The sequence below is a fragment of the Brassica napus genome, chromosome A3 (assembly GCF_020379485.1).
Source record: "Brassica napus cultivar Da-Ae chromosome A3, Da-Ae, whole genome shotgun sequence".
NCBI lineage: Eukaryota > Viridiplantae > Streptophyta > Magnoliopsida > Brassicales > Brassicaceae > Brassica > Brassica napus.
Window position 1 is genome coordinate 29,288,384 of NC_063436.1, and position 12,138 is coordinate 29,300,521.

Consider the following 12,138-nt stretch of genomic DNA (forward strand, 5'->3'; position numbering starts at 1 on the left):
TGTCTGATTGTCTTGTAACTGTGATGAGGTGATGTTATGAGTTCCAAAGAGTTGAATGGTATTGCCCACCTCCTGTCTCTCTCCTCGAGATTGCTCCTGGTATAATACCATTTCCTCTCTCTCTCTAGATCTTCCGTTGGCTAAGTTTGTGTTCACAGCTTCTTGTGAAAGTTACTTCCTTTTTTTGATCTTGTTCTTGAAGCATCTGATGGTTTAAAATATTGGATCTTTTAATAAAGTTGTCTCCTTTCAGATTTGGACTTTTGTTTTGGAATCTAGACTTCTATGTCGTTTTAACAAGTTTGTATCTTTTTGTTTATTTGTTTATTTTGCAGGCCTTGCAAATCTCTCAGTTACAGGTTAGATCTTGATTCCGAGCTTGGTTTTGTGTCTATGTTGTGTTCTGTTCTTTATAGTTATGGCTCCGGTGAAGATGTTTCCTTGTATGACTTATGGTTTGAACAGATTGTGGAGGTGATGATATAGAGCTCAAACAGGAAATGGAGAAGCAGTTTGTGGACCCTGTCACCGAGGAGCTGAAGCTGCAAGAAGCAGTTGCAGATGAGCATAGCCGTCATATGAATGTTACCCTTGGAGAAGCTAAAAGAGTTGCGTCTCAGTATCAAAAGGAAGCTGAGAAATGCAATGCGGCTACTGAGATTTGTGAATCAGCTAGGGAGAGAGCTGAAGCTTTGTTGATCAAGGAGAGGAAGATCACTTCTTTGTGGGAGAAGAGAGCTCGCCAATCAGGTTGGGAAGGTGAATAAAAAACTGACTGCACTTCCCACGTTTCTCCATATATGTAGTTTATTGATTTGCCTTTGGATCGGAATGTTAGCTAAAGAAAGGCCTGGCCATTGTATTGATTCTTCTTCATTATATATACAAATTGTCCATTTCACTACCGCTAAGTTTCACTTCTCTCGTTAGTTAAGAAGTGGAGATAAAGTCACGTATGTACTGTCCTAATTTGTCTCGCTAAGGAACACTGGATAGCTTCAGGAAAATGCTTGAGTACATCTTTTCTCTGTTAGCTTCTCCTACAAGTAACAATGTTTGACGAAAACCCCAAACTTGGTGCTACATTACATTTCTTTTTTTACAGGAGATGCAAATACCTAAGGAAAGAGCTACATTTTACAGTAAACACACCTCCCTAGATGTTCTCCCTTTGGACATTCTCTGTGACTATGTGCTTTGCGTAGGTTTGAATCACACTGAGAAAATGACTCTGCACACAAGCCTTTGAGTTCTGAATGTTGTGAGTTGAAAGCACATGCGATGATGCAAAGGAATGAATCTACCAATTTGTCTTCTGCTTCTCTGCTACTAACAAACCTCCAGAAACCAAACCTACCTTTTCCTAAATCTCAAGCACTTATTGTGCTTAGTCTCGGTGATACTAGGCTCATTAGTTAGCTCTTTAGGCGGTGGATTGGTTAGAGAGAGCTTCTCCATTGCGTTTATGAACTTGCGCAGGTGCTTGATGTACTCAGGATAAGTCTCCAGGTTGCAATGCCCTCCTCCTTTCACCCATAACGGATCATACTTCTCCTTAGCCAGCTCCCACAACCGCTTCCCGTGCGAAAAATCTACAATCTCATCCTTTGTGCCCTGCAGGTCAGCCACAAAACCAATCAGCACATATCAGTAGAATGATTTGAAGACGTATATTAGCGTACATACATGTATGACAAGAACTTGGGAGTTGACGTGGCGAATCTTGTCTATGTTCTGCAGTATTAAGACATTCAAACAAAGAGATGAGACAGACTCCAAAGAGACACATCCTTTGTGGTGTTTATATTTACCTTGAAGATATCGAACCAGAGAGTCATTTTGACAGGATACAAGACTCTAATGCCAGAGAGAATGGCGCTGTGGAGAACAACTCCTCTCAGCCTCTTCAACCTTGAAGCCATGTGCAACGTTGGCCCGCTCCCTACAGACTGTCCGTACAGGATAATCTCCTCTTGCTTGATCCCATAATCGCTTCTCAAGCAGTTGTACACTGCCTCAATGTCATAATATGTGTTGAACTCAGACGGCTACACCAGCAAAGAACCATAACTCAAGTCAGAAAAACAAACAAACATATGTAAATCACATAACATTGTTTTAATTTTAAAATTATTTTGATAAGCTATAAAAATTATATATACAAAAAAAATAAACTAAACAGATTTGTGGATTCATATTACATTATTAGTCAATTTAACATATTTAAACGAATTAAGATAGATTTAGACTAATTTTAACCAACTTAAAACAGTTTAAACCGATTTGAGTTTTAAATCGGTTTTGGTATGCCTAGACCAATTTTTAGAACATTGGTTTTACCTTTCCTGTTGAAGCTCCATATCCTGAATAGTCATAACTGTTTCAAACAACATCAGAAAGAAAAAAAAAAGTTAATGTAAGAATCTAACAAGAAGAGCCCTTTAAGAGTTTTGAGATTTGTGATTTATGTTATATTACCTCATGATGTTGACGCGGAGATGAGCACGGAGCTCGATGAACAGCTCAACCATTTGACCAAGATCAGCTGCGTTGCCATGGGAATAGAGAAGCGTGAATCTCGCAAAAGGGTGTCTCCAGAACGTGGCAACGACTTTGTTACCGGACTTTGTGGTGAGCTGATGGACTTCCATGTTCTTGTCAGGCGAGACTCCGGACAAGACCAGCTTCCCTGTCTCTTCGTCGTCCGTTACACGGTACGTTGGAGGCTCTGGAGGGAAGAAGGCGAACTTGGCCGCCACGTTTGATGTCACATTACCCATTTGATAAAAAAACCCACAAGGAATCAGAGGAGAAGATGAGAACTTTCAATGAAGAGAAGAAGAAAACACAAACCCCAAAATCTCTTCTCTCTCTCTCTGTCTTTGGCTCTGTCTAAGAAAAGAATTAAAAAAATTGTTTTGTTTGTTTGTTTTGGTTTTGTTTTTTTTAGTAGAGGCAAGAAAATGGAGAGAAGGTGGTGGAGGAGAGGATTGGATCCGATCTTGGCGGGTGAAATAAGAAGATTAGCTGTTTAATATGGGGATGAAACCAACTTCTTATTTATACACCTCTTCGTTTTTATAAAGGGGTTTTGTTAGAATAATTAATTATATGATAAAAATGTTAACTATGCATTGATCTTAGGATTTAACAAATTAGTCTATGAGATATTCATTAAAAAGTTATTAGACACAGTTTTGAAACTCGTGCATAGTTTGATAATTCTGGTGGCCTATAGTATAAACCTTCTTTTAGTTAAAAAGAAATCCTATTTTATGTAACTAAAATTTTGTGTAAGCTTTTAAAACTATTGTTTAGGTACAAGCTGAATGATTGGTCAAAAAAGAGAGACTTATTGTGTGATGTTAAGTAAGCCTAACGAATATATTAAAAACACATTTACTTTTATAAATATGATTAGAATATAAAAATGTTTCGTTTTGTCATCTATACAGACTATACTTGATTTGATTTTTTTAATACAGAAAAAGAGAATAATTAATGCAACCTGTATCTCTAATAGTATCATCTGATGATTTCCATTTTCCACGTTTTAGTTAGTATTGAAAAAATACAATGGAGTTGATACTAAGTTGAATGTTCATTAGTCAAAAAGAGTACGTTCATGGTGTGAATGTTCTCATCTATACTTTCATTTCATTTATTTTTACAGAAAAAAGAGAGAAGGAAGATCATAATCAATGCAACCTGTATCTCTATGATATCATCTGATGATTTCTATTTCCACGTTTTAGTTAGTACTAAAATTTTAGTCAAATACATTGGACTTAATACTAACATAATTGGTCATGTTTAATTTATGCCATTTGTGTCTCGAATTTGTATTTTACCCTTTACAATGATCACTTTCTTTTGTTTTCTCACTTGGTTTTTAAACAAATATACACATGTCTTGCGTCTTGAAATTGGAGTTACACAAGAATGCAAGGGCTAGGATTTGGTCAAAGGCTGCAAGTGGTGGCCTTTGATAGAATTGCTGTCAGAGACTCAGACATTCCTCTCAATTTTTTTCTTTCTCTTGCCCCCTCCTATCTTCCTAAATTATCATCTTTAATTACTACTAGTTGTACTGTTTATTTATCTTTTTGTCTCGATTTCACTTTACAATTTCTCGTCTCATTAGTACAATAAAAGAAAAACATTTCTCGTTTGGACAACTCTGCTTTTAATTTCTGACACTAATCTGTGTGCTTTGGAATTTGTCTGCTTCAGATTTTGACCATAGAAATTATTATAGCAAATGGTGAAAACTAATGACACAATTAAATAAATGATGTACTCTAACGTTTAATTGGGCAATGGCCCTCGAAACCCGCCATATTAGTTGAGAAAATTACAGGTTATGTCAATAAACAGCACTTGCAGACTGGTCGTCACAGATATGGAGTACTATTTACTGCGAATGAATCTAACTGATCTACTTTAAGAGGTCTCGTATAGTACTGGTGAATATGCTAACCTAACCAAGTGAAAAAGTAAATGCTAGCTAGTGTAGTACATTTAATCATTGCATATCATGTACTGTACGATCTATATAGCATATGTGCACGAGTTCGTCTAAAATAAGAAATGTAAATATTTGTTTTGTTTGTAACAATAGATTTTGATCTGGAGACGTTGTTAGCCACCTGCGAGCTGTGACCTTCACCACCTTTTTTTTATTTGTAATATCATAAGACAAAATACTCTGTTTTAGTTTCTTTTTTTTGTCAATCAAAACCTTATACATTTGCCTGTTCAGCTTTTAAAACATTGTGCTTGGTCCAAAAGAGAGAGAAAATGTCTTGAGTTAACAAAGGCATGAAAGTATTGTGTGGGAGCTTGAGCTCTTGAATCTTAATCATAGTTTGCCCCCAAAAAATATCATAATCATCAAATCAACCATCCAAAAAACAAAAGCCAAGATACACTACCATACTAAAGATTTTTTTTTTTTGAACAACTTCACAAGTATGCATAAACCCAAAGCCTAAGGGCCTCTTTTGTAGGTTTATTTATTGTGTACATGACAAAAATAGCCTATGTTTATCTTATGTGTCTATATGAAAATAAATAAACCTGAAGAATGGTTTGTGTGGTAGAAACACAAAACTCCAATGGAGGGTTTTAATGGTGGATAGTGGATACTATTTAATGACGTTTCATCTCTTGGAATATGTTGGAAACTCTCGGAGACGATCTTGGAAGGAACTTAAACTGCTGTACAAGAGCGAAAAGAAAGTTTCAAAATGCAGAAAGAGATAATGAGCAAAGAAGAAGAAACAAAGGTGCCAAAAGATGAGAAGAGAAGATTACCCAGAGCTTAACACAAGCGTCCATAACAACGGGAACGAGGCAGATAAAAATGGTTAAAGTAGATTGCTCAACTTCGAGACCATAATGCTCCATTATAATCTCTTAACAATGTCTCCCATCCAGATTCAGAATGGTACCTACAAGAAGAAGCATCAAGTTGAATACCTTTCTCTGCACACTACTATAAGTTACTGGAACTGTAACATCTTGGTTTTTAAATTGAGTTAATTGTTACATTTACCCCAAGAAAATGTCGGTGATAAGGATGATCAGAAAGGTTTTTCCAGTGTCTGAAATGTTGTTTATGATCTTATATCCCGTAAATTTCAACAAGGCTACCTGAAAGGGGTTTATCATGTTAACAAAACAGGATTAACAGCTACTAGTTTGGAATGAAACTTAAAATGTCATTGAAGGTTGGTGAAATTTTGAACTTACTCTACCCTGATTGGCGTACAAAAGAGCAAACAACGAGATTCCAAACACCATATCAGACCATATGTTGGCAAAGGCTTTCCGGTTCTCTAATCGCCACTCTTCTCGCAACTCTAAGCTGTTTAAGAAACCATAGGAAGGAACAAAAAACACACAGTGTGAGTCTATACGTGGAAACAAGATGTCATCAAGCAAAACAAAAACTGTGGTGTGAGTCTTACGCTTTAACCCGCAACTCCCACCATAAATCATCATCAGAAAGAGGAGGAGATTTGCCAATCTCGACTTCAAGACGGTACCTAGCTTTCTCTCTATTCAATTCATTTACCATTTCTAGCTTCTGACTACGTCTCACATCAAGCGTCTGCGCAGCAAGTGGTACAGTCTTTACATATCTGTAAGTAAAAAGCACAGACTGAATAATCAAACAGGAACTAAACAATGTAAATAGAGACATAATATGAGAAACCTAAACAGTAGTAAATGAAGGAATCACCTGGCTAAAAAGGGCATGAGTACATAATCATGGGCTACAAAGTCCAATGCCCATGGTATGAGGATCAATACCGCCAAAATTTTAGCCTGCAGAGAGTTACAATGAGCATTGATCAGTCTTATGGAAGAACATTATACTCAACAACATAGTAACAAGCTAAGCTGCACAGTGAAATGATCTCATAACTCACAGATTTTGAAGATGCATAACGAAAAACACGATCTTCGTATAGAATATCATCATCCTCCTCTACTTCTAAAACCATATCCCTCACCATTTTAACCAACCCTCTCTCTGGAACAATCAACTCACCAAGTTCTGATCTGTCGTCACTTCCCTCGTCTCCTCGGCTCCAGGACTCAAGTAAACTATCATCTGAATCCACAATCCAATCCTCCCATTTCTTGCTCACATCACCGTCATCAGCATTGTCACCAATCTCCTCCTGACCTTCTTGTAGCTCCACAATGGCCTCTGCTCGTGTCTTCCAAGCCTCGAATTTCTCTTCATCGTCTTCAACATGAAGATCTTATTCACACAAATGGTTATCGGCAGTTTGTGACACTGTGAGTTGGCTTGGAGAGAAGACTGTTTGCATGAAACCCAAGGCAAAGGAAGCTCTGCTCACAAAAGTGTTTTTTTTTTCTAATAAAATGATGCAGTTTGGATACTTCTTTCTGATGTTGTCAGGAGGCGAATACCAGAAGCAGCTCATGAGGTTCCAGGAAAAGCTTCCACATGATGTATCTTCTCAAACACTCACAAGGTCTTCAATTGTTGGAACATTCTTCAAGAGAGTGCATCAGTGATGCTACTTTTGAACTCCAGAAAGAGAACAGTGCTCAGACAAAATCTTCATATAGGACGCCGAGATTTTCCGTAGTTATCTACAATCTATAATTCAGGATTCAACTTTACTGAATCCGTAGCATTTGTTCAGTCCTCGTCTCAGCATAACTCTCCTCACTTCTTCTGCACCATAGCAGTTACCAGATTCTGCGTGAATCTTGCTCAGCAACACGTAATTGGCTGGATTGTCAGGTTCAGATTTCATTAACTCACTTGCAATTATCTCATGTGAAACATCACGCCTGTCATGAATCTCGCAAGCAGATAGCAGAGAACTCCATATTCTTGCGCTTGGTTTCATGGGCATATTTTTAACAGCCTCAACAGCATCGTCGATCTTCCCAGACCTGCCAAGAAGATTGATATAGCAAGCATAGTGCTCCAATGTGAGTGTCATTCGGTTAATCTTTTCAGCTTCCCTGAATATCTTTTGAGCTTCTTCTACCAGACCAGCATGGTTACATGCCGATAAAACTGCAAGAAAAGCCATTGCATCTAGTTTCTCTCCACTCTTAAGCATCTCTTGAAAGATCTCTAAAGCTTCAGAACCATGTCCATGAAGACCGTATGCATTTATCATTGAGCTCCATGACACAAGATCTTTCTCACTAAGTTGATAAAATACTTCACGTGCAGCAAGAAGGCTCCCACACTTTGCATACATATCTATGAGGGCGTTTCCCAATAAGATGCTTGACATGAAGCCACATTTCAGGATGTAAGAATGGATTCTAGATGCAAAACTCAGTGATGCTGAATGTTTGCAAGCTGAGACAACGGCCAACAGAGTAACCAAGTTGGGTTCAGTTCCTTCTTCTCTCATTTGACTTAACAGGTTCATAGCTTCAGAGCAGTCTCCAGCTTCTGCATAGCCACCAATCATCGAACTCCACATCACAACATCTCTAACTTTTGATTCTTCAAATAGTAACCTAGCGAGACGTACATCACCACATCTGCAGTACATGGTCACAAGAGCAGACGTTAACCGATCGTCAGAATCAAATCCATTACGAAACGAAAACCCATGAATCTCCTTCACCAGCCTTAATCCAGAACCCAATTCCACACACGCGGGTAGAATAGACATCAGCGTTACACGATTAGGCCTCAAGTTTTCTCTCTGCATTGCTAGAAACAAACCAACGCCCATTTTGTAGTTACCATTCGCAACGCAACCAGAGATCATAGCGGTCCAAGAAACCTCATTCTTCACCTCCATTCGTTCAAACACATAAAAGGCCGTTGCAGGATCATCAAACTTCAAGTACATATCAACCAACGCCGTTGATAAGAGAACCGATCCCTGCATCCTCTCATCAACAAGAGAAAGAGCATGAAGCATTCTCGCAACCTTACTACTCCTACCCACACGAGTACACAGAGACAATAAAGACGCAACTAGCTCGGACTTCGGAACAAATCCATCAAAATACATCTCCTTTAACAACTTAACCGCTTCATACAACAACCCATCTTGGATATAACAATTCACAATGGAGCAATAGCTAACGGTATCTCTTTCAAGCATTTCATCGAACAGCTTGCGAGCAGAGAATGTGTTAGAGAATTTCACATACATAGAGACGAGTGAATTGGAGACAACGGTGTCAAGACCAGCGCCTGACTTGAGACAAAGGCAATGAAGCTGTTCGTTGATTAAGAAAGGCTCTTGCTGAAAAGAGCAAGCTTTGATGACGGAAGGGAGAATCGCTGTGAAGCCATCAGTGCCTAAAGGATGAATCTTTTGCTTGTAGAGTCTCAATGCTTCGTCGTGGAGTTGTTCCGACACCAATCTCTTTAGCCTATTGCCGAGATCCAAGTTTAGGCGGGAAGGGAAAGATCTTGCCATTGTATATGAAAGCTAAAAGATATCTCTTATCTGAACATACGATAAGTATATGACATAACGAACTAACGAACTTCATTATTTATATTATGTATAATATAGATATAGGTCACTAGTTACAACAACAAGCACCCATGGCCTAATGGATAAGGCGCTTGACTTCTAATCAAGCGATTGTGGGTTCGAGTCCCACTGACACGTCTATATAATTTTTATTTTCTTTGTCGGTGATTAGATTTGAAAGCCCATTAAAGTTTGGACGATGATGGGTTAGAGCATCTTTATTAGTGAACAGTTTTCAAAAAAAAAAAAATATTAAAATAAACAAAAACAATGAATCTGTTTTTTGGGAGTTCACTGCACTGAACCCGGATCATCACTGTAGCGCGGATCTCACGACAAGTGGCGGTTCGTGATTGGTCCGATTAATAATTTTTTTTTTCTTTTTTTTTAAAACAAAAATCAAACAAAAAAAAAATAATAATAAAAAAATACTTTGTGAACCCCTTCCATGGGGTTCAGTAGTTCAGTAATGGTGATGCTATTAGATATGGCAGCATGTCGGGATGGGGGATCAGCTTTACGGGTGGAAGTCGAGTTCCTCCCCACACCCCTATTTCCCTATGCATGTGTCTTTTTGAAGCTATACACGTTTGTACACTTGTAGTTTTTTTTTTTTTTTTTTAATTGCAATTTCTGCTGACATTTGATTTTTTTGGTATAGTAATGGTATGCTGTGAATTACTAATAGCCGAAGCTGCTTACAAGTTTGATTTTGGTATGTTTTGATACAACAAGACACAATAGGTTCTTGCCTCTTGGTGGGTAAATAACTCGTAAACTATGATAGTTTTACGTTAGATGTATTTAATATAATTTAAAATTTATGGACGGTGTTAAATGTCTGTGTATTTTGCTGGTTCATGAATCATGCATGATATATATGAATGTAACTTTTGCGGGAATCTGCATGGGCAGAAGTAAATGTCTTTGCAAAAGTAGTAAGCAAGAAGAAAAAAAGCCTTCCGACATCTAACCTATACTAAAAGGGATATATGAGGAGTAGTGAGTGTGTCCACGTCAGACAATAAAATCCACCAATCATAATATAGTTTTTTGCCACGTAAGCAGTGGTTGTCTATGTTGGGCTTTCCGATTTTTTTACGCTGTATGGTTTCGGGTCTTTCATGTGGGGCTTTAATTAAAAAGATAAACCCAACACTCTTTATGTGAGGCCCACAAACAAGCAAGAAAATAATGATACGAGTTCTTGGTTTCTCTGAGATGAGAAACGTAACCCATCATTTCGTCTCCTCTCAACTCATACGATGGAGGCAATCAATACTTTCCACTATCTCCTCTACAATTAAGATTTCTCACCTCCCCTCTAAACTGAAGCGACTATATATATGTCGAGAAGGTAGTCCATACGATTCGAAAGGCTTCTTGAAATCATTATCATAAACCCTAGAAACAGAGCTACCACCGATGGCGATTAACCAGCTCCACTTTTCTGATTTGAAGGACGAATGTTGTAAGAAAACAATTGTTGCACAGATTCTGCGATTTTGGGATGCGAGGGATTTGAAGAAAGTCGGTGAGCATCTCGGGCTGGACCTGGTTTTTCTTGACAAGAAGGTATCGACTTTTTAGCTTCCTTCTTTATTTAGTTTTAGATAGCTTTGGTTGTGGAGATGATGGAGCCGACTGTTCTTATTCTAAGAAAATATTCCAGGTTTCAGAAAATGAACAGCTTATGGCTTTGGCTAATATAAACGTGGATTTTCCGGGTATGTTTGGCAACTCATGCTTTTCCCGTTCTCTAACAATGATTGGTTGCAACTACTTCCTTCCTTATTAACAGTTTGTTACAAATATTCTCTTGCAGACGTTTTTGGTGATGTTTGTGGCATCAAGACCACCTTGACAATGAGAATCAGGCCATTCAATGTGTTATTATGGTATGTAAGCTGAATAGCTGATGTGTATTGTTTCAAAGTTAATCGTTGATGTTCCATTTGGGTTGGTTAAAGTCGTTGCTGTCATGATAAATCTAAACGCCCTTCTGTATGTGTTTGTGTGTTTGGCATGATTGTATATCAGCTTCATCAGAAATTAGAGGTATCGGGTTTGGAGCCTAAAGTCATTGTTGCCACGAACATAAACCCAAAAATCAAAATAAGTTGAAGGAAAGCGTACTAAATTTTCTCATGTGTCATTTCATTTGCAGGCCGGCTTCTCCTTAATGCTACCCCGGGAACAACTTCTTTTGACAATGAATGCCTTGACAGCCAGAGTGTTCTTGCAGCGTAAGACTTACCAGACTGTAACTGTTGTCTAAGAAATAATGGGGACGTTGTTCTCAAACATGAGGGGAGTTTTTATTTAGTAGGTTATACGGATCTGATGATGGTAGCAGCTCCACAGCTTCCAAGTATGGAAGTGTGAAGAAAATTGAACGAGTAACTCTTGCTGAGCTGAACAACTACGTTCTTAACTCTCCACCACAGGTTGGTGAACTCCATTCGTTTTTAGCTATATGCTAGCTCATAAACATGTTCCCCACATGCTTATAACTCTCCTCCTCCCGTGGTTCATGTAGACTGCAAAGTTTCTTTGCACTGCCGAGGTTGGTGGCATTGACACCACTAATGGATGGTGCTACTTCTCCTACTCTAAATGCTACCAAAAACTGCAGCGTGGATTCACGTCTTTCACATGAGCATGGTGCATGATGACACTGCAGTTTGTGCTGTGAGGTATTTCTTGCCAGACTATATACGCATGTTCAGCCAATAAATCACTTGCACAATCCACTATTTAGCCACCGTGTTCAGATGGTGTTCACAGATCGCAACAGACTCAGCCGTCTTCGTTTTTTGTAACGGTGAAATAAGAAGATGACCAATGTTCTCATCGCAGAGGTTGCTCAACTCATGGTATTGTCTGGACGCCCCTAATATCCTTCTCAGTGTAAGCACTCTACATGTTCTTATGTTAGCTTTTGTCATTTTCAAAAATTCCACAGAGCGCAAGTGAATCTCTCCAACAGGCATCACTCCCACGATGTATCCAAGATATCATCGTGCAGAATTTGACCTTCCAGCTTAAGCTCTCTGAAATTCATTTCTCCTCTACAGTGGTACGCATTTTTTACACCAACCATTGTCCACATGTGCCTAATTTTTTGGAG

General features: G+C 38.5%; 3 protein-coding genes and 1 pseudogene across 4 annotated transcripts; 1 reads left to right on the forward strand and 3 right to left on the reverse strand.

The window, feature by feature from the left end:
- Positions 1 to 35: 35 nt before the first annotated feature.
- On the forward strand, positions 36 to 904 carry LOC106452789 (the record flags this gene model as incomplete). Its single annotated transcript, XM_013894962.2, has 3 exons — positions 36 to 99; positions 336 to 359; positions 466 to 904. Coding segments are annotated over 3 exons (390 nt in total), but the record flags the coding sequence as incomplete, so codon positions are not given.
- A 93-nt stretch (positions 905 to 997) lies between these two features.
- Positions 998 to 3,391, reverse strand: LOC106452788 (alpha/beta hydrolase domain-containing protein 17B). Of its 2 annotated transcripts, XM_013894961.3 has the most exons (5): positions 2,479 to 3,373; positions 2,341 to 2,377; positions 1,812 to 2,048; positions 1,687 to 1,734; positions 998 to 1,614 (listed from the first exon to the last, which is right to left on the reverse strand). In XM_013894961.3, exons 1-5 carry the CDS (start codon positions 2,778 to 2,780, stop codon positions 1,354 to 1,356), a joined length of 885 nt encoding a protein of 294 aa, XP_013750415.1. In that variant the 5' UTR covers positions 2,781 to 3,373; the 3' UTR covers positions 998 to 1,353. The 2 variants fall into 2 exon arrangements, with proteins under 2 accessions (XP_013750415.1, XP_022572725.1); XM_022717004.2 differs by lacking the exon at positions 1,687 to 1,734 and having other exon boundaries at positions 2,479 to 3,391.
- A 1,521-nt stretch (positions 3,392 to 4,912) lies between these two features.
- Positions 4,913 to 7,106, reverse strand: LOC106454287 (annotated as a pseudogene).
- Positions 6,774 to 9,225, reverse strand: LOC106452790 (pentatricopeptide repeat-containing protein At4g31070, mitochondrial-like). Its single transcript, XM_013894963.3, has one exon. It carries the CDS (start codon positions 8,946 to 8,948, stop codon positions 7,149 to 7,151), a length of 1,800 nt encoding a protein of 599 aa, XP_013750417.1. The 5' UTR covers positions 8,949 to 9,225; the 3' UTR covers positions 6,774 to 7,148.
- Positions 9,226 to 12,138: the final 2,913 nt, after the last annotated feature.